This window comes from Chlorocebus sabaeus, chromosome 16 (assembly GCF_047675955.1).
Source record: "Chlorocebus sabaeus isolate Y175 chromosome 16, mChlSab1.0.hap1, whole genome shotgun sequence".
In the NCBI taxonomy this organism is placed as follows: domain Eukaryota; kingdom Metazoa; phylum Chordata; class Mammalia; order Primates; family Cercopithecidae; genus Chlorocebus; species Chlorocebus sabaeus.
Genome location: NC_132919.1, coordinates 12,575,850 through 12,603,259, shown reverse-complemented (window position 1 = coordinate 12,603,259; position 27,410 = coordinate 12,575,850). Strand labels below are relative to the sequence as shown.

The 27,410-nt window shown below is 44.7% G+C and overlaps 1 protein-coding gene across 2 annotated transcripts in view; it reads right to left on the bottom strand.

The window, feature by feature from the left end:
* Positions 1 to 27,410, bottom strand: part of MYOCD (myocardin) — a 100,934-nt gene that overhangs the window by 20,751 nt on the left and 52,773 nt on the right. For both annotated transcript variants that reach the window (XM_008010416.3, XM_008010412.3), the window contains 5 exons: positions 25,047 to 25,208; positions 11,650 to 11,825; positions 8,674 to 8,799; positions 3,518 to 3,774; positions 2,224 to 2,377 (listed from right to left, as the gene is read on the bottom strand). In XM_008010416.3, the coding sequence (XP_008008607.3) occupies positions 2,224 to 2,377; positions 3,518 to 3,774; positions 8,674 to 8,799; positions 11,650 to 11,825; positions 25,047 to 25,208 (875 nt within the window). The remainder of the gene's footprint in view (positions 1 to 2,223; positions 2,378 to 3,517; positions 3,775 to 8,673; positions 8,800 to 11,649; positions 11,826 to 25,046; positions 25,209 to 27,410) is intronic.

The window sequence follows — 27,410 nt, the reverse complement described above, 5'->3', positions numbered from 1 at the left end:
TCACCATGTTGGTCAGGCTGGTCTTGACCTCTTGACTTCATGATCTGCCTACCTTGGCCTCCCAAAGTGCTGGGTTTATAGGCGTGAGTCACCGCGCCTGGCCAATTTTTTTTTTTTTAATAGGATGCAAAAAATTATCCACATACTGTCATATATAACCATGAACTTTTCAAAAAGAAGTCAAAGACTTTTCTCTCAGTGTTCTTTTCCTTTTTGTAGCAAAATGTGAAAATTGCTTGCAAATGTCACCTCATTATATGACTTTTCTGATTTCTATTTGGGAGGGGTCACCTTCATCCATTCCTCTTATTTCTTCCTTTCCCCAATTGTGGTTGCATCATATGTCTCCTTCATTCCTCTTCTCCCCTTCCTTCTCACTCTTTCCATTTTGTTCTTTGTCAGTCACATTCACCCTTCTAGGTTCAATGCTCCACACATTACACATGATTCTGAAATTTCTTTTCCCACCCCTGACAACACAGCCTGGCTAATTCTTACTGATGGAAATGGATGTCTTTTCTCTCGGTTGTCCTGCTGGTCCCTGAGACTTGACTTTCCCAAAATGAATGAACTTGCCACTGTCCCTTCATATCAACTCCTCATTCTACTCTCCCTCTTTCTGTCATTGATGTCACTCTCCCAGGACTCAGATGGCGCCTCTCCCCATACACACAGTGAGTGGTCAAGTCCAGCCACGTTCTCTCCTGCTCATCCCTCTCTTTTCACTCGTCTCTCATACAATAGCAAAGCCCTTGAAATAAGTTACTTAGCTTTGAGCTTCAGTTCTGTCATTCATAAGCTGGTTAAACTGCCTATCATTTGACCTCTTTATGATTCTGGTGTTTTTTTGTTTTGTTTTTTTTTTTTTGAGATGGAGTCTCACTCTCACCCAGGCTGGAGTGCAGTGGCACAATCTCGGCTCACTGCAAGCTCCACCTCCTGGGTTCACGCCATTCTCCTGCCTCAGCCTCCTGAGTAGCTGGAACTACAGGCGCCCGCCACCATGCTCGGCTAATTTTTTTTTGTATTTTTAGTAGAGATGGGGTTTCACCTTGTTAGCCAGGATGGTCTCGATCTCCTGACCTCGTGATCCGCCTGCCTCAGCCTCCCAAAGTGCTGGGATTACAGGCGTGAGCCACTGCGCCCAGCTCTATGATTCTATTTTCACTTTTTAAATTGGGGAGACAAAACTTATCTTGTGGGGTGAAAATTAAAGCAAATCTACACAGAATAAATGATGGATGGCTCATATGAAAAAATACACATTGGTAGGGGCTGGGCAGGGTGGCTCATGCCTGTAATCCCAGCACTGTGGGAGGCCAAGGCCGGTGAATCACCTGAGGTCAGGAGTTCAAGACCAGCCTGGCCAACTTGGTGAAATCCCGTCTCTACTAAAAACACAAAAATTAGCCAGGTGTGGTGGTAGGTGCCTGTAGTCCCAGCTACTAGGGAAGCCGAGGCAGAAGAATGGCTTGAACCCGAGAGGCAGAGCTTGCAGTGAGCCGAGACTGTGCCACTGCACTCCAGCTTGGATGACAGAGCAAGACTCCATCTCAAAAAAAGAAAAAAAAAAATTGATAGGCACCATCGTCATCATCATGATCATCTCTTTATACCTATACTAATTATCATAACTCTCACCAGCCAATGATTCTGAGCATGTGCATCTAGAGGGATCCACCTGCCTCAGCCTCCCAAAAGTGGGTTTTGAGGGGTCTGACAGATAGCACTCTCGTATCTGGATCATGTTTCTCTGTGACTAAGGCATCTCCTGTCTTACTGGTCTCCTGTCTTACTCTTATCTAGAAATAGCCTACTTAAAAATTATTTTTTTTACTATGGTGAAATAAACATAACGTTTGTCTTTTCCCTCTATCTCAAATGCTCTTGCCCTTCCACCATCTGCCCTTTTACCATGGGGTGGCATTCGCCAGATACTGGTGCCATGTCCTTGGACTTCTCAGCTCTAGAACTGTGAGAAACAAATTCCTTTTCTTCACAAATTTCCCGGTTTCCGGTATCCTGTTACGGCTGCGTAAAATGGGCTAGTCAACTGGGGTGTTCAACCACAGCAGGATAAATTCTGTCACCTCCTTCAGCGTTTCCTATGGTCTTCTTCCCCTCCCACTCTCTTACTCCAGATACCAGTTGGTCGTGGTGCTGTTAACAACATACTGTTGTGTTTGTTTAAAAAAAGAAAGAAACTCATGCTAAATCCTATACCTTCAGATCATCCAGGTTAGGCGGGAGTGGGCCGGGTTTGAAAGAAGAGACACCAGTTTGTCCAGAAAAACTGTTCTTGACAGGAGACAAGGGGGTATTGCTCAGTGGCGTTGAAGAAGAGTTTGGATTTCTGACCATCTGTTCATTTGGTTCTCTAAAAGACAAACAAAGAGGCACTTCAGGTACAATCAAATATTGGTGGTACAACTTGCGTTTAGATTGGATCCCAAAGTGATTGCCTGCAAGGGTCAGGCATGTAATAAACCAGCAGAAGGGAGCAGGGTGAGGAAAAACAACAGGGCCGGCTAGATGGCAAGTGGTGTGTGACATCTGAACTTTGTTTAGGGAGATAAGAGGGAGTAGTGGGGACTGTGGCACACATCCACCTGTGATTCAGCTGCTGCTCTGTCCTGGGGAGGCCAAACCCACCTGGTGAAGCTTGGTTGTGTTTAGCGCTTGGCGCAATTGCTAGCATAGTCTGAGGATGACAGGAGGAATCCATACCTCAACTTTACATGTGGGGATAGTGACGATTTAAAAGGTGACGTAGCAATGTGGTCACACAACCTGGGCTCAAGAGTCAATCTTTGAGGGTGTCTCTCCGCTGCTCAGCAATGTTCTTTCCAAAAGCAGAAGTGCATCGGAATTGCTCATAATTCCAATATCACATTCTTAGACATTCCACAGTCCAATTTGAAAGTGTTAATCCTTTCCTTTTTCCCAAAGGGGCCTCTTACCAAGGGCACTGATTTATAGTCGTCCACCCCTTATTGGCGGTTTCACTTTACAAGATTTCAGTTACCTGAGGTCAACTGTGGTTCAAAAATAGATGTGGACAGTACAATAAGTTATTCTGAGAGAGAAACCACCACACCCACATACTTTTTATTGTAGTATCTTGCTATAATTGTTCTATATTGTTGCTAGCAATTATTGTTAATCTCTCACTGTACCTAATTTATAAATGAAACCTTATCATAAATATGTACGCCTAAGAAAAATAGAGTAAACGTAGAGTTCAGTACTATCTGAAGTTTTAGGTATCCACTGAGGGTTTGGAATACATCTGCAGATAAAGAGGGCCCTGTATTCGCTTCCTCCCAGTCTTATGGCTCTGAAAAGGTGTGCATAGTTTCTAAATTGAATCACCTTCCAAACATACTGGATGAGGAAATGGTGCAATACAGGACTTGCTAGGCCCCACAGTGCTGGTCCCATGTACCTCAGGTAGATATTAACAGACACCCTTCTCAACCTCTGCCCACAGCCACCCTCCCAGGCTTGCCGGACTTACTTAAGCTGAGCTTGGTGCATCCCTGGGTAGCTGAATCGGTGCTGCTGCTGCTGCTGCTGCTGCTGGCTGAGGATCTGGAGCTGCAGGAACAGCTGCTGTTGCTGTAGCAGCCGAGCATAGGCTGAGTCCATAGGTGGAGGGGACTTCTCTGCCTTCTGGTCTGGGGGAATGTACTGGTGATATTTAAGCTTCTTCACCTTCGGCTTGGGGTCCTTGGGCTTTTTGTGGCGGTTCTTACTGTCACCCAAGGATTTGGACTGCAAAGAGGATGAGGAAATGGCATGTGCTTTAGGCCATGACTGAGAATGACTTTGCATCATGGACACATCGTGAGGCAGTTTTGTCTGATGGCCATTCTTGAATCTCAGAAATACAATATAGCATGATGTACAAAGAGCTCCTAGAACACTAACATTGCTAATGAACAAATTCACTGCAAACGTATCACACTGGAAGGACACTTCTTAGACAGGGAAAGTTGAATCTTAGAAGCAGCTCCAGAATTTTTCCTTTCTGGAGTACAGCAAAACGTAATCCTGTGTTTCCATGAGTGCATTCTCCTAACCTAAAACCAACTGATGGCCTAACAAAGGCTGCCTTCTGATCTTGAGACTATTTGTAGAAACTTCTTTCATGGCTGTGTGCGATGGCTCACACCGGTAATACCAACACTTTGGGAGGACGAGGTGGGTGGATCACTTGAGGTCATGAGTTAAAGACCAGCCCGACCAACATGGTGAAACCCCATCTCTACTAAAAATACAAAAATTAGCCGGGCGTGGTGGCGGGTGCCTGTAATCCCAACTACTCGGGAAACTGAGGCAGGAGAATTGCTTGAACCCGGGAGGCAGACGTTGCAGTGAGATGACATCGCACCACTACACCCCAGCCTGGGCAACAAGAGCGAAACTCCATCTCAAAATAAAACAAAACAACAACAACAAAAGAACGTTCATATGCATATGAGCAGTCACCTTTAGTTAAACACTTAATAAGTTGACTTATTAATGACATAAACTTAGATGAAACTAAGATTTTTCTTTGAAAGTCTAGAATGTGGTTATTTGTTGCTTTGGACTGAAAGTAAGATAAACCCTGCCTATCTGCCTGCTTAACACCCTCTCGCCTGCCTGCCAAATACCGATGAAAGATCAGGAAGTAACACCTTTTGAAATAAGGATACCTTACTTATTATGGGAAGGGTTATCCACCTACTGGAACACTTCCCAGAGTTGGAACCCAAAGCATGTATTGCATACTTCAGACACACTGAATCAGGAAGTTAAGGGTATAGTCTTGGAAGATGAGACAGATGTTTGAAAGTGGTACAATCACTAAACTTTAATACATCTCAGCTTCCTCATCTGCAAGTTGGAGAAAATATTCTTTACTTTTTCTCTCACTAATCGGTATAAAGACTATAAAAGATAATACTGAAATAATAACAGGTAGTCAATGAGCAGGTAATTGTGTCTATACCCTGCTCCTGAAATAAAGGACTTTTGTATTTAGGAAGGAATGGGTCCATCCTGTTATCAGGTTTAAAAAAAGTAATTTTCAGGCTGGGTGTGGTGGCTCATGCCTGTAATCCCAGCACTTTGGGAGGTGGAGGTGAGTGGATCACTTGAGGTCATGAGTTCAAGGCCAGCCTGGTCAACATGGTGAAACCCTATCTCTGGTAAAAATAGAAAAAATTAGCAGGGCGTGGTGGTGGATGCCTGTAGTCTCAGCTACTCGGGAGGCTGAGGCAGGAGAATAGTTTGAACCCAGGAGGCGGAGGTTGCAGTAAGCTGAGATTGCGCCACTACGCTCCAGTCTGGGTGACAGAGTAAGACTCTCCCTCAAAAAAAAAAAAAAAAAAAAAAAAAAGTAATTTTCAAACCCTGACTTTATTACAGAAGGTTGAAATGAAGAACATGGATGTCATGACCTCAGGTGATCAAGGCTTTGAGGGAACATTGGAAGAAAAGTGTGTTACCACCGGTGTCCAGAAGAGGGGGCTCCTGAACAGCTGGCAGGCATATTCTGACTTGGCAGCTTCTCCACTTCAACCACAAACTACACATCTGAATGTGACCTTCTCCAAAGGAGCTCACAACTCGCTTGGACTCAGCGCAGTGCACCCCCAAAGGCTCTTTTGTTTTCCAGAGAGACTTCCTCCTGGCGACTAATGAATAATGAGCACAAGTATTTCTGTGTGTTTGGTGGCTCCGTTTCTCCCTGCTTACTAATCGATTAGCATTCTAGTTAATTAATCAGTCTTCTGTCCTTGGAGAGTTTCTGCAGGGCTCCCGAAACCAGCTCTGCCCTGGCTTGCTCCAGATCACCTGCTGTTGTCGCCTCATTCTGGGGCTTGCCTTGTCTGGGGAGGATGGGAGCTGCAGCCCTGGCAGGGTCCCGCAGCTAAGTCGGGGGTCCAGGAGCTTTTTTTCTCTGTGTTGCCTTAGCACATTCCAGAAGGTACTGAAATCGGATCATTTACTCTGCATAGTGTGGGGTAAAGGCTACTACTACTACTCTCTTTTCGAGCCCAGGGCATACTAAGGTTGTGTGTGTTTGTTGACCAAGCAGAAAAAAATGATGGCTTTTCTACAAACAGCCAGCCTGCTGGGACCAGCTGGGTGTCTGTAAGAATCGCCCTTTTCATTGAAAGTGATCTGTTCATCTCCTGGGCTTCTATCATACTTTCTACTACAGTGAGGCTGAAGGCTTTGCTGATTGTTTTGTTTTGAGACAGAGTCTCGCTCTGCCGACCAGGCTAGAGCACAGTGATTGCGATCTCGGGTCACTGCCACTACCGCCTCCCAGGTTCAAGCCATTCGATTCTCCTGCCTCAGCCTCCCGAATAGCTGGGACTACAGGCACGCACCACCACGTCTGGCTAATTTTTGCATTTTTTGGTAGAGACGAGGTTTCACCATGTTGGCCAGGCTGGTCTCGAACTCATGACCTCAGGTGATCTGCCCACCTCGGCCTCCCAAAGTGCTGGGATTACAGGTGTGAGCCACGGCGCTCCGCTGCTAATTTGAATTATGCAAAATGTAAATACTGTGATAGAAATATGAATAACATTTCTCTTTATACTCAGTTTTAGAAATAATGGGACTCATCTCCTCCTTCTTCCCCTGCATTCCCAATGAACAAAATGCATTGACAGTCACATAATTTCAAACCTGTTGAGCTGAGTGAATTTTCAGATGGGTTTAAGCTCTTGTGGTTCGGTGGGGGAGCCTTACTGAGAAACTGAAGTGTCTATCATCCATTAGACCATAAAAGTATTACTATATCATTGATTTTTACTTCAATTTACCATCTTTTTAAAATCCCATAAGAGTCATTTTAACATTCATTAAGTGGTGGCACTTGAGCTGAGAAAACGTGTTCCCAAATCAGTTAGAAGTTATTTGGGAGAGGCCAGGCACGGTGGCTTACCCCTGTAATCCCAGCACTTTGGGAGGCCAAGGCAGGTCGATCACCTAAGGCCAGGAGCTCAAGACCAGCCTGACCAACATGGAGAAACCCTGTCTTTACTAAAAATACAAAATTAGCCAGGCATGGTGGTGTGCACCTGTAATCCCAGCTACTGGGGAGGCTGAGGCAGGAGAATCACTTGAACCCGGGAGGTAGAGGTTGCGATGAGCTGAGATCGCACCATTGCACTCCAGCCTGGGCAACAAGAGTGAAACTCCGTCTCAAAAGAAAAAAAAAAAAAAGTGATTTGGGATAAAACATTATGAAGAAGGCCACATGATTACCAGGCATCCAGTTAACTGAAGAGAGAGCAGCCTGTGTACTGTGAGATATGACGCTGGTGTTTATAGAAGCACAATTCGCAAGTACAAAGATATGGACCCAACTTAAGTGCCCATCAATCAACAAGTGGATAAAGAAAATGTAGTACATCTACAACATGGAATGCTACTCAGCCATAAGAAGGAACGAAATAATGTCTTTTGCAGCAATTTGGATGGAGCTGCAGGTCATTATTCTAAGTGAAGTAACTCAGGAATGGAAAACTAAATATCACGTGTTCTCACTTATAAGTGGGAGCTAAACTATGAGGATGCAGAGGCATAAGATTATGTAATGGAATCTGGGGATTGGGAGAAGATTGGAAGTGGGGTGAGGGATAAAAGATTACATATTGCCTACAGTGTACACTACTCAGGTGATGAGTGCACTAAAATCTCAGAAATCACCACTAAAGGGCCGGGCGTGGTGGCTCACGCCTGTAATCCCCGCACTTTGGGAGGCTGAGGCGGGCGGATCACGAGGTCAGGAGTTGGAGATCATCCTGGCTAACATGGTGAAACCCCGTCTCCACTAAAAATACAAAAAATTAGCTGGACGTGGTGGCTGGCGCCTGTAGTCCCAGATACTCGGGAGACTGAGGCAGGAGAATCACTTGAACCTGGGAGGTGGAGGTTGCAGTGAGCTAAGATCACGCCACTGTATTCCAGCCTGGGTGACAGAGAGAAACTCTATCTCAAAAAAAAAAAAAAAAAAAAAAGGAAAAGAAAAGAAAAAAAAGAGAAATCACTACTAAAGAACTTATCCATGTAACCAAAAATCACCTGCACCCCCAAAACTATTGAAATAAAAATAAAAATTAACAAAAAGATAATGCTGAGAAAATGAAACATTTGCTATAATGAGTCTAGCTACCTGCCTACTGTGAATGAAACTCCGTGTTTATTTCCATCGGAAGACCGGCCTGAATGATGTAAATGTTACTTTATGCAAGCTTTTCAGGGATACTTCCCTTGCATAAAATTCAACTGCTGTATACCTATTTTATGAAACTTGCAAATCCTGCTTTACAATCAGTTGTGTCTACCTCAAGGGTGAGCTTATGAAATCTTTTACGTCGGCAACATGCTGGCTGAGCTGTGATCCCAAAGAAATGCAAATCCACAGCTTTCTCCACGGCAGAGGTGGCCTCTGCTGTGCTGCACGGATAATGAAATCTTGGTCCATATACACTGGTGACCCATTTCCCATCTCCTGTTTTGTGACCCTCCCAGTGAGCCGAACCTCTGCACGGGTCCTCCGTGTAACTCCCCTCGCGTTGTCAGACCTAACTCAGAAAGCTCTGCTTCAAGTTGGCTCCGTGAGCCGAGCGCTCAGGCGGGGCTCCGAGGCTGGTGCGACCGTACCTTTACAGCAGCATGCACGGCTATGGGGGTGCTGGGGGGGCCAAGCCCCTGCTTCCCCGCATCTGACTGGTGGCTGGGCTGGGAGGCTGAGTCATTTCTGTCGTTTTCTGAGCCAGAAGCAAGATCCTGAAATCCAAATGTTACGGATATTAGGAAGCTACAGGAATAAGTTGTGTGACACAGAAATGTCAGAGTCCGTGAACATACACCTCTGCTGCTTTCATCCTAGCTTCTTACCCAAGTAAACATCAGCCTACCTTCCCAGGGGGAGGAGTCACATACATATATGTGTGTATATATGTATACGTGTGTGTGTCTGTATGTATGTGTGTGTGTGTGTATATATATATATGCTTGTCATCCAGCTGAGAACACTTTTGAGAGAGAAAGGGAATCATTCTAAGTAATGATTCCAAAGACAGGTATAAAACTGGTCTGTTCTAGGCAAACTGGGACATCTGGTCTCGCTGTGTGAGCATTCCACCTGTCTGTGATAAGGTCCACCTGTCTTGATAATGCAATTGAAAAAGAAAGCAGCAGGGAAGAGTGGGCGTAGGAATGTGGGGGGAAAGTAGGACAACGAACAAGGTAGAGGAAAAGAAGGTTAGCAGAGAAAGGGAAAGTGGGTGTGTGCAAGTGTGTGCAAGTGTGTGTGTGTGTGTATGTCCAAGTGTGTGTCTGAGTGTGTATATGTGCATGTGTGTGCATATATGTGTGCCTATGTTAGGTATATAGGTGTGTATATATGTGCACATGTGTGTCTCGTGTATGGGTATGCACATATGTGAATACATGCGTGCACACAGGCATGTATAGTACATGTGGTTTTGTGTGTATACATATGTGAGTCTGTGTGTATGTATGCATGTGTATATAGACATAAGAAACCTTTATCAGACGCAGAGTCTGTAAAGGGAAAAATTATTTTCTCTTTCTCTCCTACATTCTTGTGTTTCAACTCTGACAAGATGGAGCCAGGGCTGCCCATGATCTCTGCATGCGGGGGTTAGGAATGAGCTTTGCAGTTCTTCCCTGAGCCCTGCCTGACACCTGTCAAAGGCCTGAAGGATCCTTTTCTCTTGGAGCCTCAGGGTCCTCATCTGTCAAACATGAATGCCGGGAGAAATGACATACAACGACTTTCACATCATGCCCGGCATTGTTCGGTGCTTGTTCTCTTCTTTCCTTCTCCTAAGGTGAAGCAGAAAAGAACTTGCCTTTTCCTCAAACCATTCTTAAATCAGAAGCTGAGGAATTTACTGTCAGAATAATGTGTACAAATGATCTGATATACCGTTTGATGTTATCAAAGAAATTTGGCTGCAAAGACCAACTGTGGCTTGCAGGGGAAGGAAAAATGCTTTGATTATAAACTCTTGCACAATAAACACACGAATAACTCAGCTCAGCTTTCCATGCCTCCCTTTTTTCCTCCCATTTCACTTTTTCTCCTTGGCAGCGTTAGGTTTGCTCTGATGGGGTGAAGATACGCATGACGATAAACAGTAACTGGCATGGTTTCGGGAAACGAGGCACTGAATGATAATTATTTTAACTGTCCCTAATATCTGTATGGTACTTTTCAGTGGGGAGGGAAAAAAAAAACCCAGCTTTCAAATATATCTAATTTCAGTTCATTGCACAATTTACATGAGGCCAGGAGGGGTAAATCCTTCCTAAAGAGAAGGGACTGAGGGTCTAAGGACTCTCCGGATAGAGGCAGAATTGGAAGAGCTCACATCTGGCTTCCACACTTACGCATCTCCTTCCCCTCATATGTGGACACCTGCAGGCATTTCTCTTAGGGGCTCCATGAATACCCTCTGGCTGGATTTCCCCAGCGTGACTGGCACTCTGCCATATTTCTAGAGCCCACCCATTTGCTCGGCCTCACAAAGTTTTAGTTCCTCCTCTGTCAGAATCAACCTCGATGATACCTACTTGGGAGAGGTCTCTGATTTCAAATGAGGAAATTTTGCGAAGCACTTGGCACTGCCCCTGGCCCAGAATGAGCACTTAATATGTGGCCGGAGCTGTCGTTCATAATCATCATTATTCTTTTTTGTTTTCCTTTGAGACGGAGTTTCTCTCTCGTGGCCCAGGCTGGAGTGCCGTAGCATGATCTTGGCTCACTGCAGCCTCCGTCTCCCAGGTTCAAATGATTCTCCTGCCTCAGCCTCCTGAGTAGCTGGGATTACAGGCGTGCACCCCCACGCCTGGCTAATTTTTGTATTTTTAGTAGAGATGGGGTTTCACCATGTTGGCCAGGCTGGTCTCGATCTCCTGACCTCAGGTCATCCGCTCACCTCGGCCTCCCAAAGTGCTGAGATTACAGGCATGAGCCACCACGCCCGGCCCAAAATCATCATTATTCTTTATAAATGTGCTTTAAGAGTATTCTCAATACACATTCCTCATGCTCAAGGGTTTGTAGATTTGTCCAGAAAGAGGTGAATGCTACAGTTGGGTTGGGGCTGAATTTTGCAGCAGCTTGCTAGGTAGAAACCTGCTAAGAGTAGAAGCAACGTGGGCCTCCCTGCCTTGGAGAGAGCCAGCGTTTCCTTCTCTGCACTCCCCAGAGCCCTGTAGCGAGTCCTCAGTGCACAGAGAGATGGTGAACTTTGAATCAGTCCTGCTCTGGCACTTTCTAGCTGGGAGATTGTTGGCGAGTCATCCAATATCACTGAGCCTTAGCTACTTTGTCCATAAAAATGGAGATAAAAAGTATCCGCTTGGCAGAGCAGATGCTTTCATGGATAAGTTAAAGGATGTAGTTCTGGAGGTTCTCTTTCAGCGTTTTCTGGAGCTTTTTTTTGTCACCCCACACAGAGGCCTGTGCTGAACAGAGTGAGAAGAGGTATCGAAATGCTGTGGCAGCCAGGGACATCTCCGGGTTCTCTAAGCAAAACCAGCTGTAACAGATTTTAAGACTGTGAAACGATAATACATTGAGATGCTGTTTTTTTTTTTTCTTACCTGGTTTGTCCCCAGAGAACCTGTCGAAGGGGTCTCTGAGGCTTTATCGTCTGGCGGGGATCCCGCTGAGTTTTGGGGGTCTTCACTTCGAGTCTGATCCGGAGAAAGCCCATCACTACTGCTGTCCTCTTCAAAAGCAAAAGCATCCGTGGATTTGGAGAAACTCACCTGGTTACCTGAGGGGGTGAAATCCAGGAACTCAGTGAGTGGCTTAGGAGAGTCAAAGAGCTTTTTTAGAAATGCTTCGATGTGTCACTTTTATTAAAAATACACCCCTCTCTCTCTCTCCAGTTTGTTTTAAGTTTAGGTAAGAGTGAAGCTATACTTTAAATTATTGTGTTTATAAAAAAGTGGTTTGTTTGGCATGTAGGAAAGAGTGCTCTATCAAAGGTCTGTCATCATTCGTTAAACTTTATTCTCAGGTTTCTGCATTTCTTCCCGTTTTCTATGGGAACCCATACGTTTTTGAAACTAAACCGGGGAAGCAGAAGGAAAGAACAGGGAATGCTGGGTGCAGAATGAGGCCAGAGGAAAATGTGGTGGGAGCATGCGCCCGTGTCCCTTGGGTTTTACCATGAGAAATGGAATCGAGATGACAGCCTGCCATTTGCATCATCTTCAAACATAAAGCGGGGCACACAGCACTCAATGTTTAGCAAACTTTGTTCATAAGGATAAGCGAGGACAGCTACTGAGTTTAAATTCCCAAATGTCAGAATTAGCTAATGTCACCACCGTGTCCCGAAGAGCCATTCAACGAGTGCATGACTGTTGACAAAAGCCATTAATGTGTCTCAGAAACTTCAGCTTGATCCTTATTTTTCATTATTTGGAATTTCTTTGTATTCCTCCTATCTTTGTGTCTATTTTGGAACTCCTCAATGGCTCACGCAAGCAGGGACTCTTCCTCAGCAGCCTGCACGATTTTGCTAAGGGAACAGAAAAATTGGTGTGGGAGAGGGGTTATCGCACCAGATGGGACTAGAATGACATCCTTATATGTCCCTTACATTTTTATTTGCCACATTTCATCTGGTTTATTATCCAGCTGCACGGTACACAATGTGCTGAAGCCACATAGCTCTCCTGATCCGATTCCAGGGACTGCTCTGCTAAAGGAATTTAGGTATTATCAGGAAGTTTTCCAGCCCGATATTCTGCAATCACACCGACAAGAACTTTTGACTCTTGTCTTGTGCAGATAAGAGAAAGGAGCTCTCACTGCAGGGATTGGAAAGGCAACGAGGAGCTGGAAGTAATGGAACAAATGTGGCTTTGGGCTTGTCATCGCCACCACTGCTGGCATCTGTCACAGGCCCTCTCACAGGCATTCAAGTGTCACATCAGGAAGGAGGCCGTGCAAGGACAGGGCAGGGGGAAACTCCAGTCACAGGCCCGGGGCGGCCCACTAACTGGGAAGGGTTTGGGGCTGAGCATTTCTGCTCCATGGGTTATTTATAAAAGTCATTATTGCTTTTCCATGAATATAAAAGTCATACATGTTCATCATAGAAATTCACACCTTAGAAAAATGCCTAATGTGGCTGCACACAGTGGCTCATGCCCGTAATCCCAGCACTTTGGGAGGCCAAGGCAGGTGGATCCTGAGGTCAGGAATTTGAGACCAGCCTGGCTAACGTGGTGAAACCCCGTCTCTACTAAAAATAAAAAAATTAGCCGGGCACGGTGACAGGCGCCTGTCATCCCAGCTACTCGGGAGGCTGAGGCAGGAGAATCGCTTGAACCCGGGAGGCAGAGTTTGCAGTGAGCCGAGATCACACCACTGCACTCCAGCCTGGGTGACAGAGCAAGACCCTGTCTCAAAAAAAAAAAAAAAGCGGGGGATGATGTGTATTACTGAGTGCCAGGTAGGCAGGCAGTAGGTAGGTGGGTGGGTGGGGGTTAGGGGGTTAACTGTTCCACATTCCAGAAGTCACTGTATTTTCTTAGGATCCACATGGCACGTGCCCTGGGCCAGTGCCATTCACATTGTCAGAGACCCTGCATGTGACTTCATTAGACTCTCAGGGCAGCCAGTCTTCTCTGTCCAGCAGGACCCTCTGTCTGAGAGCTTCGTCATCTTACCTCCCCTGCCCACTTCCTTCAGTCTAAATCCATGCGAACCTTCTCTGATCTGATACTTCTCATGACAAAGACCCCTCCTGTCCCCACACAGGGTATCATATCCCAGGTGTGTACAAATCAGAGGAAATTAACCAAATTGCAACATTTTCTACATATTCTAACATGTGGGTAGAAACGTTAAGAGAAGGAAGAGAGAGGGGTTTCTCCTCTTATCCTCCCAAAACCCAACTTCCATTGTTTTGAGTGGAGAGAGAGCAAATAATAACAATAGCAGCTGGATGAGCAGTTCACCTAGCAGTGGCAGCAATAGCAAAAACAGCCAACTTTGTTAGACTTCCTAATAGTTCAGGAAAGGGGCACATTTTCTCATTTCTTTTTCTTTCTTTTTTTTTTTTTTTTGAGACAGAGTCTTGCTCTGTCACCCAGGCTGGAGTGCAGTGGCGTGATCTCGACTCACTGAAACCTCCACCTCCCAGGTTCAAGCGCTTCTCCTGCCTCAATCTCAGAGTAGCTGAGATTACGGGCATGTGCCACCACACCCAGCTTATTTGTGTATTTTTAGTGGAGACAGGGTTTCACCATGTTGGCCAGGCTGGTCTTGAACTCCTGACCTCAAGTGACCCACCCACCTCGGCCTCCTAAAGTGCTGGGATTACAAGTGTGAGCCACTGCACCCAGCCTTCTCGTTTCTTTTTTAATAAATGAACACATTGTAAGGTCTGGTCCACCCAGTTATTTCGGGACTGAACTAGGACAGCAGTGCTAGCCTTTGGAATCTCAGACTCGCCTGGCAGAGGGGGTGGCAGAATTAGTCATCCTTCCTGGAAGTCAGCAGGTGACGCCATCGTGTGGCTTACGGAACATCATCAGCCTGCCCGGTTGATTGGGGGGTAGGTGGGGCAGGGGTAGCATAGAAAATGACCAACATCTCTACTTTTTTTTTTTTTTCTGAGATGCAGTCTCGCTCTGTTGCCCAGGCTGGAGTGCAGTGGCACAATCTCGACTCACTGCAACCTCCTCCTCCTGGGTTCAAGCGATTCTCCTGTCTCAACCTCTCAAGTAGCTGGGACTACAGGCACGTGCCACCATATCCAGCTAATTTTTTGTATTTTTAGTAGAGACAGCGTTTCACCATGTTAGCCAGGATGGTTTTGATCTCCTGACCTTGTGATCCACCTGCTGCAGCCTCCCAAAGTGCTGGGATTACAGGTTGAGCCACCGTGCCCGGCCTACTCTGTATACATAGGGCATATACTAAAGGTGTCTCCGGAATGTCACAAAATAGCTGAATTTTTGAGATCTGAGGGACTGACTGTGACATCTTGCTTTTCAGGAATGAAAAGCAAGGGATTCTGGGAAGGGAGAGTCCCGATGAATTTTATTTGGACTTGCCTTAGTAAAGGGGTGGAAAGACTGTTGGAGCCCTGAAGTTACTGCCAGTGAATCAGGCCTTTCCACTCTGACACCTGGCATTTGGTGACCTCAGGTCGAAGCACTAGAATGATGTGCAAAAGTCTAGAAGTCGAGTATCTGGAATAAAGGTGCAGGTGATCAATCCCCCCTTCCCCAGGGCTGAACAGAGCATTCCTAAGCTATTGCGTTTAACTCCAGCCTTCCCATTTTAAGAGGAGTAGAGACAAGCTGAGGTGTGATCAGATAAGATATGGCTAAGAGAAGAGACAGAAAACCATGAGAAAGGAGATCCTTGTATCTCGATGGGACACAATCAGAGAATCTGTCACGGGCCAGACTGCCTGGTGAGTGCTAGTGGTGGTTACAGGGAGGAGAGAGCGATGCGAAGTTGTCCAAGAAGCCTCCCGGAGGAGGTGGGATTGAATGGAGCCTGAAGTGACTGTCAGCGGTGGACAGGACAGCAGAAAGGGAGAGGGGCGCGTCTGACAATGAAAGGATGGGGCGCGTGGATGAGAAATGATAGAGTGGCCATTAGCAGGGTTGGGTTGGGGAGGATGACAAAGAAGTGCTTTCAGCTGGGGGAGAGGGCTATTTCAGGAGCCGACCCTTGGAGAGATATTGCTTGTAGGGGACAGTTGGGGGTACGTAGGGCAGGGGCAGCACAGGAGGGACATTTCCATGCTTAAGTCAATGAAATGAGGAAACCATGAGCGCATGAAACTACATCCCAAGGACAGGTTTACACCTGCGTAAACCACCAGGATGAGTGCCACGGCCCCAAATATGACTCCTCTCCGGTATCTAAAAAGCACGATGTGCCAGGTTAGAACCCTCTGACAGCTGCACTGAGGACCACTGGTCGCTGTCCAGGCCACAAGACCCCACCATGGGGGCCCCTGTCAATCACCACTCCTTCAGCGTTACTAGTGGCTGGTTTCGATTCGCCGCTGCCAGGGCAGAAGACGAGGGCAAGGGCAGGGAGCCCACGCACAGCTATAGACTTGACTCAGTCGCTGTCAATGGGAAAAACCGTAACAGTGGAGGGGTTCCTGTAAGTACATAGCAGTGGCTTCCTTTTGGCATGAACGCCACCTACGGTGTTCGGTGTGGTCCACAAGGCCCTGGGTTCTGGAGTCAGACGCATTTGAGTTTGCTTTTTGGTTCTACCATTTCAGGGATAGCGTGACTGTTGGCAAGTTATTTGACCTCTCTGAGCCTCAGTTTCCCCATCTATAAAATGGAAATCATCATCATAATAGCTAGCTCTCAGGGTTTCGAGGATTAGGTAACAACATATGGAAAGCACTGGGCCCGGTTCCTGACGTCTAAGTGATGAATAATTTCTTGCGGTTATTGTTGCTATTGTTTTTGGTAGGAGCATCTGTTTGTCTCAAGTGTAACATCGTCAAGAAATAAACAGACCACCCGGGAGGCAGTTTATCCTCTGGTCAGCTTGGCAAAGGTCAGCACAACTCCAGAACCAGAAAAACTGGTTGATCCTCAGAGGTTCACGCTGCGAAAGCAAAGGCGGACCTTCCTCAGAGTAGGAGGAGTGTGGGTGGAAAGGCTGGCATGCCACTCCCTCTCCTTCCTGTTCAGGCCAAGCCCATGCAGAGAGGGACAAAGGTCACCTTATCTGACTGCCTCTGGAACGACCAAGTCTACTGGCTCCGTGGTGTGACCCTGGGCCTCTGCTCCAATCTCCCCCAGCATGAGACTGGCTGGGAGCTGACGGAGAGCGGTGTGCTGGCTATTGTCCCTGCAGACGCGTCAGGGGTGTGATGACAAGGACCTGCTTTGGGAAGCCCTGACATCATCCTCTGGCTATGCTTGCAGGGCTGGCTCTGGGCACTGGCCCCTTGGGGATCTTGGGTCGGTGACTCGGAGCCTTCCCTCTCCCTCTTGGAAGTGATCAGATGAATGAGTCAGTTGTACTTTCTTTGCATAAACATTTAAAATGCCAAGATTAAAGCAAGATAATTGGAGTCCTAGTTACCTTTCTGTGAGGACCCACACCGAGGGCAGGAAATCATGAAGTGAAATGTGAAAATGCACCTCCTTCCTTATCAACCTGTGAGCTGGTTCACTCCACTGCAACGGGAGCTCTTTTAACTCATGGACAGACTACCTCCTAACATCCCAGAAGAGACTGAAGCAAAATTTGCTTCCCCAGGGAGAAAGTCGTACACAGAAAAGTAGCTATTGTTTCAGTGTTAGCTGTTGCCTAAAGATATTTGCATAGATTTAGCATGTCATAGTCTACAGACTGATTGGACTATCTAACCAAAGTCAGAACTCACCGCTCTTGAAGGGGAGCAGATGCCTTTATTATGGAAATGGCATAATAGGTAGATGTTTGAATGAATAATTTTTTTTACTCAGATCCCTGGCACTTTAGAAATTAGCCTTATGTACTTTTTTTTTTTTTTTTTTTTGAGATAGAGTTTCGCTTTTGTCGCCCAAACTGGAGTGCAATGGTGCAATCTTGGCTCACCGCACCCTCCACCTCCCAGGTTCAAGCGATTCTCCTGCCTCAGCCTCCCGAGTAGCTAGGATGACAGAGGCCTGTCACCACGCCCAGCTAATTTTTTATTTTTAGTAGAGACGGGGTTTCTCCATGTTGGTCAGGTTGGTCTCGAACTCCTGACCCCAGGTGATTACCCCCACCCCCGGCCCTCAGCCTCCCAAAGTGCTGGGATTGCAGGCATGAGCCACCACGCCTGGCCTTTTTTTTTTCTTTTTTTGAGAGATAGGGTCTCACTCTGTCACCCAGGCTGGAGTGCAGTGGTTTGATCATAGCTTACTGCAGCCTCAAATTCCTGGGTTCAAGTGATCCTCCTGCCTCAGCCTCCCAAGTAACTAGGACTACAGGCATGCACCATCACGCCTGGCTAATTTTAAAAGTTTTTGTAAAGATGAGGTCTCACTATGCCGCCCAGGATGATCTTCATGTCTTTTGATACACCTGATCCTAGGGCCACACAGGTCAGGAACAGCAGTTAACCTGTGTAAATACTCGTCCTGCATTTCTCTTGAGATGAATCCTCTAGGGACAAAAAATAGCATCAGGCAAGGCGGGGGGATCACGAGGTCAGGAGTTCAAGACCAGCCTGGCCAACATGGTGAAACTCCATCTCTACTAAAAATACAAAAATTAGCTAGGTATGGTGCTGCGTGCCTGTAATCCCAGCTACTTGGAAGGCTGAGGCAGGAGAATCGTTTGAACCCGGGAGGTGGAGGCTGCAGTGAGCCAAGACCGCGCCATTGCACTCCAGCCTGGGCGACAACAGAGAAACTCCATCTCAAAAAAAAAAAAAAAAGTGCTTTATCCTGTCTCCCTTTTCTCTTTTATAGGATCCTCCTCAGCCCCTCCCAGAGCCTCAAGCTGCCCTCAGATTTCTAGAGGCGTCTCCTCAACTTCAGCTCCCCCTTAGGCATGCCCTGCCCACCTCCCAATGATGCCTGAGATGACTTCCAAGGAGGCAAAGCCGTTACTTCACTGGGCGGCAGAGGCGGACTCCAGGCACTGCTTTTCCCTCTCTGCGCTCACCCTTTCCTCCCGCTACTCCCACACTCCCCAGCGCTCCCAGCTCCCCGATTCTCTTGCCCTCCTCTTTCCCAGGACCATCCTTAGCAAAGTATTTGTCATGTATGCCTTAGTGTGTTTCTATACCCCAAGGGTCGTTTGCTCTTTGGAAATTATTTCTCATGATGGAGTGATAGATTTTGTTCATGAGAAAGTTATGCCAAAGCAAAATTTCCTTTTTTATGCCAAAGCAAACAGCCCTACCATCTCACTCAGGGCCACGGTTATTATCTAGCTGCCTTCAAAATGAATGATCAGAGAGGCTGCAGACTTCTGGCTTCTCTGAAGAATGACTAGATTCTTAGTGAATAGGAAGGTTTTGATATGAAGGCTAAGCGCGGGGCACATTGGTGAGCAGTGACTAGCGTTGGATCTTTTACAAATGTAAGTGATAGAAATGGGTAGCTTCTGGACCAGCCCTGGAGGATCAGAATTACTGCTTTCTACATGTAAGGGTCACGGTGATAAAAAGAACAAATTTAGTTTTGACAATGGGTCTATATATTCTAAATCACGGGTTCTGTTTTTAAAAAAGCCTGGCTGGGCACGGTGGCTCACACCTGTAATCCCAGCACTGGGAGGCTGAGGTGGGCAGATCATCTGAGGTGGGGAGTTTGAGACAAGCCTGACCCACGTGGAGAAACCCTGTCTCTACTAAAATTACAAAATTAGCTGGGCGTGGTGGTGGATGCCTGTAATCCCGGCTACTTGGGAGGCTGAGGCAGGAGAATCACTTGACTCTGGGAGGTGGAGGTTGCGGTGAGCTGAGATCACGCCATTGCACTCCAGCCTGGGCAACAAGAGCGAACCTCTGTCTCGAAAACAACAACAACAACAACAAAAAAACCTGACTCAGGTGAAAAGACTGGCCCAGTCCCATGAAAAGGTGAGAACACTTTAGGAGGAGATGCTTGTCTTTTGGAGCTGAAAACCTGGGCCCTTCTACTGTTGGGAAGGCTGGGAAGGTCAGCCTGGGTTCTATTTTACTCAAGCTAGGAGTCAGACGTCTGGACAATATATGACTTTCGCGGGAGCTAAGGGATGTTCATGTTAAGTGAAGAAAATGCTCTAATGACCAGCGAGAGAATTAACAAGCTAGAAGTAAGCCTGTAGGGGTCTCAACACAGAGGGATATTTCAGTAATAATGACCACTCATAAACTGAGCAAGGCCATGCTAAACTCCAGGATATAATATCTGTTCTCATGAATCATTGCTTCCATGTAACATAGTGCTTTTTGTATTCAGTGTTCTGGTCTGATCAGCGGTTTTCTACAAGGTAGAAATAGGCCATGAGGTGCACGCTCCAAGATACGGTCCCACGGAGAACCAAGTCCCCTATTCCCCCACAGAATGTCATTTTAGGGTGATGAGCCTGCTTTTTTCCCTCCACCTGGAAACTGTAAGACTCTATGAATTCAGAAAGTCAGCCTGCAGGCTGGGAGTGGGATCAGAAACTGGTACTCAAGAGGAGAGAGGAACAGACATGGTGCTTTCATCCTGCTGACTGCAAGAGAGATGATGTCTGGGAGTAAGAGGGAAAATCCCAGGGTAGGGACAGTCCTCTGTCAATAATGTCCTTCCCTGTGTTGGGAGACGTTCTAGATTCTAGAGTTTCTATTGCAGGGTTGGAGACTTGTTGGTCCTTAATGAAGTTTGGAGGGAGGGAGACAATGACGGAATGATCCTCTCAGAGCTTGGCAGAAACTCAGAAACACAGCTGCAGAAAGAGCCGGAAAATGTAAACACATCTGGAAAGGCACGTGGACAGGGGAGGGAAAATACACAGAGGCTGGAAGAATGATACACAGTGCAACCACAACCAAGGGAGAAGATACGATCACAAGACGTGACACACAGAAGAGAGAGCTGGGTCACCTTTGCCATTGGAAGGACTATAGCTGTCTCTATAGCTGTCTCTAAGTCCGCTCTCTCTAGCTGTCTCTAAGCAAGTCCCTCTGTCTTTATGATATTCCTGTTCACCTGGCCCATAAAAGCTCTTAGGCACATTCAAAGGGTGACTGCTAAAGAGGCTGATGCGTAGATGAGTCACAGGTGTTCAATTGCCCATGACGGCTGTCCACTTTTGGATTTTTCTTGGATTAAGTCACACTGTATCCTCTGCCTCTTTCTCTAGCCATTCCTTCTGTTTATTAGTCACAGATTCCCTGCTTCTATCTTAAATACTACTGCCCGGGAGCCTCATTTTAGCCCTCTTCTCTTTTTATACATCCTCATTTCCCGCAACTACCTTCCTCCACTGGGCGCTCATGGTTCTTCAGAGAAACTTAGAACAATTGGGAGCCAATACTGTCTACTTCTTGAGGCCAATAACTTTAACATTCAGGAAGGGAGTGAGACTTTTTAGTAATAGGTAAGTTGTACAAATTAAGGAGAAAATTTGAGTGCACAAATAATTATGGACAACATTGAAAAAAACTCAAAGAACTACTCTTGAAAAAGGTACTGGTTTCTTAATTTCCTTGGTTTCCTACGATTTTAGTAAGCAATGTTTTAAATCAACCACTCATTGTGATCACATTTAAATGCTTCCAGAACATGAAAAAATATGAAAAGGTAATTATAAACTATTTTGTGAAGTATGTGTAGGTTTGAATTTAAATCTGAAAAATATAAAACAACAACATAGACCAGCATCGTTTATGAATATTGTGGCAGACAGGACTAGCTACTTATCAAAAGCCAGGATCCCTCTTCCGTAATATAAAGGCACTGCCGGAAATGGCTATTCAGCCAGAGAATACCTTTCTCAGCCATATGTGCTGTTCTCGCAGTGGAATGTGAGTGCAGGTGATGTGGTCATTTCCAGATTGAGATTTTTTTAATAAGTGGATGAACCTTCTCATCTTTTCTTCCCCCTTTGCTGGATACATTCAGAGAATGACAAAGCTCCAGGGCAGAGACTGGCAAACTAAGGCCTGTGTGCCTGCTGCCTGTTTTTGTAAATAAAGTTTTATTGGAACATAGTCATGCCTATTTGTTTACTTACTGCCCATGGCAACCTTCCTGCTACAACTTCAGAGTTGAGTAGTGACAGGGACAGTCTCAAGTATTTATTATCTGCTCCCTTAAGAAAAAGGGCCACCCTCGCTGTAGGGAATGGTGGTGCAACAAGACTGAAGGAGGCTTTTCATGGAGGAAAAGCTTCTCCGAACTCTTTCCAAGCAAGAAATACATCTTTCTTGTTAAACTGTTGAAGTTTTGTGGTTTGCTCCCCAGCCAGCATTATCCCAACTAATAACGAAATAGATGCAAAATCCCAAATAAAATACTAGCAATTTCTAAAACCAAATTTATGAGAGATTGTTTTCCCCTAGAAATTCAAGGACGATTAGGAAAGGTAGCAATACTACATTACTTGGTCAAAGAAGAAAAGCCACATCATCATGTTTTGAAATGCTTTGAAAGCATTTAAAAAAAACTCAACATCTGCCTTACAAACTACTCTTATTGCGACAGGAATAGAGAAATACTTCCTTAGAAAATCTATCGTATACCAAAGGTTACATCATAGACAGATGTGAGTGACTAGAAAAATCCCCATTTAAGAGAGAAACAAAACAAAAATGTATGTAATCATCAATATAACACATTATAACATAATATAAAACATAAGGCAGCACTAATATAATATAATAAATATAATATAATATTACTTTTGAGACACTGGCAAGGTACCAATAATAATAGTATTCTGCTATGTAATATAACAATAACTATTAAATTATATATTACCACATTATTGATTGTATAATATAAACATGTGCTTTCTGTAATTCATACATATAGTTTTATATATAAGATAAACATCTATATGATATAGATATTTTATATGATATATATTATTTGGTCTGTATAATATAGTATATTATACTTCATAATATATAATTTGTATAAAATGTATATAATGTATAAATAATATATTCATAAATAAAATACATAAACATTATATGTAATTTATTTTATTAAAGTACTACATAGACTTTTAGAAATTACATTAATTCTATAATATGCTAATCATGTTGTTGTGAAAAAGTACCAGCCAGTGAACCAAGGCAGAAAATAAAAATGAAGCAGAAAACAAATTTCCATTCCCTTAGACCTGGACAACTTAAGATAAACTGAGAAACTATTGGAACTATTAAGATCTTTGACACTGCCCAGTTATAAAATAAATGTGTGAAATTAATAGGTTTCCCATATATGAGCAATAATCAACATAACTTTACTTAAAAACAACAAACTTTGCAAAGGGAAATAAAAAAAGACGTGAATAAGTGGAGATAGATACTGTGGAAGAATTTATAAAATTATGTATTTTAAACATATGAATTCACTATAAACTAACACATAAATTCAGTGCAATCCTAAACAAAATTACAATAGAATTGAAGATGACACAAAAAATTGATTCTAATTTTCACTTAAAATATACTTGCAAGAGTAGCCATGAAACATTAGAAAAATCAAACAAATGTAAAGAAACTTGTGAAGACAGATATTAACACAAAATGTAAAACAGATCATAAAATTGTGATAAACAAAAAAAATTAGACCTCTCTCGTAAACCAACCGCTTAAATAATTTCAGACACACTAAGGATTTAAATGTAAAAATAAAAGTATATAGATATTACAAGGCAATCTAGGTGCATAAACTCTATATTTTTGACTTAGGAAATACTTTCAATAAGCACGAATTCAGAAAATATAATGAAAAAGATGAGGGGATTTGACTATACATTAATTAGGAACAGCTATCGGTAAAATTAACTATAAAAAAAAAATCAAAAGTGAAGGACAAACTGGTAAAAGGATGTGAAATACCTGTGACAGATGGAGGATTAGCATTTTTTTCCCTATATAAATAGCATACACAAAGCAGTAAAGCGAGGACATGCTCAGCACGGAAGAAGATAAAAAGCCAAGTATTGCCAATGATACATAATCACAAGGAAAAATATAATCTACTAGAAACCAAAGAATGCAAATTAAAAGGAAACCTTTTGCCTATCATGTAAAAATAAGTCACAAATATACATGCACCCAACAAAAGAAAAATAAATAAATACATGTACAGGCACAGAACAGAATGCTTTAAGAAACAATAATAGATGCCCGACGGAGATTTTTACCTGCCCGAGAGCTTATCAGAGTAAAGATGGTGACAGTGCACTCCTGAATACTCAAGGCCAAGTTCAAAGGCCCCAGATATTTAGTGGGGAGGGAGAGAGTAGAGGAGAGAGAAAATCACAGCGGGATATGTAAGTGGGTACTGACAGACGAGTACATTGCCTCTCCTGGAGTTGATATTTTCATATTTACCAGTTCCAAAGGCAAAATTCATGTGGCCTCTGAATCGCTGAGCGAGAGCAAGATTTTAGAATGTGAATAAACTGGATGACAAGTTTTATAATAAACTTAGTTTTGGATAAAATGCCCTTATACATACTTTTTGACAATGTGTCAAAACATTTAAATGTACGCTGCTTATGAACATCTACCAATAGTTTTCAGAGCGGATTGTGGGCATAGCTGGAGAAAGTTAAGTGTGTCTGTGGGAGAATTAAGCTCCCCTTTCTCCCTGTTACCATAGTTTTCCTGGTTTCCACCCCAAAGCCTCTATGAGTGAATTCAGTACCGGCAGGATGTTTGGGTTCACCTAGTATCAGTTGTTCAAAAAGTCTACAAAATGATTTTATACAGTTTATAACAGAATCAATATTTGTGTCTCCTTTTTGAGTATTTGTCCTTTGACTTCGTGGAGCAAGTGAGAGCTGTCAGAGTTTTTACATGCATTGTTTACCATGAACTTCACTCCCAGGAGCCTGTGAGCTGGGTAGGGTGGGTACTGTCACCTCCATCTCGAGGTGAAGTGACTGGGGCAACTGGGCCTGAGGTCCGGGTTTTCTAGTCTGGGGCCAGTGCTCTTTCTGCTGAGATAGTCTACCTCTCTTTAAACAAGGAAGGCTAAAGAGGACCGTGATTGTGACTCCTAAGTAAAGGACGTCTTATAGGGGAGATGTATTGAGGATTATACCTGGTCAGGTTCTCAACTTGCCTGACTAGAGCAAAATTATCCTGTGTTGACTTGGCCTTGGGGAGTACAAGAATGGGAGTTGCAACCAATGCCCAGGATCCCTGGTTATGGAGAATTAACTGGACAAACAACCCATGATATGGCTCTTGTCAGGTGAGAGGCCCTCATCCCCAAAGGTCCTAGTATGTCAGAGCTCCAGGCTGCCCTCAGATCTCAAGAGCACCAAGGAGAGACATGCCATGTGTTCTAACTACCTTTTATGGCCTCTTTCACAGCAGAATCCACAGGAAGAATGTTTTTTTCCACCAGCTCCAGTGGCCCTGGTCGTAGAGCAATTTTTTCATTGAGATCATCGGCGAGTCGGGCTCTTTTCAGCTTCATCTGAGCAGTTGGAATGGACCTCTCTGCAGTGGAAGCTAAAGGGTTGAAATGAAAAGGATCAGTTCTAGAATTTGATGTCTCTCTCTCTCTCTCTCTCTCTCTCTCCGTCTCTTTTGTTTTTTGGCTTGTGGTTACAAAAGATTGTGTCACATTGTGCTCTACCATCCTAATAATTTTTTGATGCAATCATCATCACTTTACAGGGATTATCACCAAAGCCTAGACACTTCCAAATAAAGGCAAATCAAGAGGCACATGGAAAAGTTAGAGACGCTTGCTTTGCGAGGATTTGTGAAAAAAATGTGCAGTTAGGAGATTTTGTAAGCAAGCAGTCTACAAGCTCTGTATTGCTTGCCTGACCCTAAGCTATGGCACTTGGATACACATTTCGTCTGCATAGTGACCGGCATAGGCTAGGCCTGCAGTAAATGTTATCTGTTGTTATTATTAGTAGTACTAGTATGACTTTTAAAGGATTTTGGACTAGTCAAGGCTGTGACCGACTGAGTCAAACGTCCAGGTCAGTTGCGAAAGAAAAAAAATTCCATTGAAACAGTTATCTAATTAAACAGAGGGATTTTTAAAAGTTGAATTCATCCACAGGCAGTTTCTCATCATTTGGAGGGTGTGAAAGGTCACGTACAGAGCCTTAAATCCACTTCGATACAGCTGACACCAAACTTCCTTTTTAGGTTGGGCCCTGACTTATTTCTCTGGAAGAACTCAGAGGAGAATCCAGCTTTGTTCTCATGGAGAACTGTAAGTTAAGATTCTGTAAGAGTTTGCAACTTCACTCTCAACTTCATAAATCTAGAAAGTGAGATATTTACAGACAAGTCCCTTAGCCCCATTATTTTATTAGTAACCACCTGCTAACCCTAGACCAGTGTCTGGCACTGATCTAGAACTCTCCATACAGAAGAGGTCTAGGGATGTCTCATCGGTTGCCACAGGCTTGGCTGTGGAAGCAGCGCCTTCAAAGCATTTCACATTCAATGGAGGGAATGTGGATACTCTAAACCAAAGAATGGTCATACCAAAGCCCACGTCCTCTCCAAAGGACCCCTTACAGTTCCTTGCAAGGGCAGCTTGCTGGCTCTCTGTCTCAGCCATCTTTCTGACTCATCCTGTGTACCAACTCAGGACTGATGTTCAGAAAGCCCTCCTTTCTTCTGGTGCCTCCATACAAGATGCTTCCTACCATCCACGTCTCTCAATCCAGTTTTTCAAGACTGCTACAAATTTAATCTACCTCCTGTCATGACCTGTGGCTCTCCAGCCCAAATCTACCATTCCAGAGAGCCTGGTCCTTCTCCTTCTGTCTTCTATGTCTTGCATTCACCTTTGCACCCTGGCTTATTTCCTTTCCCCACCTTGAACTTCTTCCCCACTCCCCACTACCAACATCGTACTTTTGGGTCCCAGCATAAGGCTTTCCTCACTCTTCCTGTTCTTACAGATCCCTTTCGCTTTGACTGCTTCTAGCAGTTACAAGCACAAACCCTTTACCTTGTTGCTTCTGAAACTGGACAACAACTCCTCCTGGGCAGCAGGAGTTATTTTGTATCTAGCAGATCTTTTATGTTCCAAGAAGCTAATTCCCAATTTCTGTTGACAAAAGAGGACCCCATGGGAGGCACCAGAGATATGCAATTGAACTGGGGGTTGGTGCAGTTCACACCCTGATATTTTAATTCAAGACCGTATTGATGGAAGAAATAACATTTCGTATGTTTTTTGATTATAACATTACTGTGTACTCATTGTCATAAATGTGAAAAATGCTAAAAAAGTGTGCAAAAAAATGGAAGGTTTCAGGAAAATCCCCACTTAGTGTCATCTACTTTTTGTTTTTTTGAGACAGAGTCTCACTCTGTCGTCCAGGCTGCAGTGCAGTGGCCGGATCTCAGCTCACTGCCAGCTCCGCCTCCCGGGTTCACGCCATTCTCCTGCCTCAGCCTCCTGAGTAACCGGGACTACAGGCGCCCACCACCGCGCCCAGCTAATTGTTTGTATTTTTAGTAGAGAAGGGGTTTCACCGTGTTAGCCAGGATGGTCTCCATCTCCTGACCTCACAATCCACCCGCCCTGGCCTCCCAAAGTGCTGAGATTACAGGCGTGAGCCACCGCACCCGGCTTGAAAAGTCTGTATGTCATTTAAAATGACATCGCTTGGATTTTTGGGCAGCTGTGATTTTTGTGCTGACACAGCCGCTGCCTCTAGGCTTGTAGACACC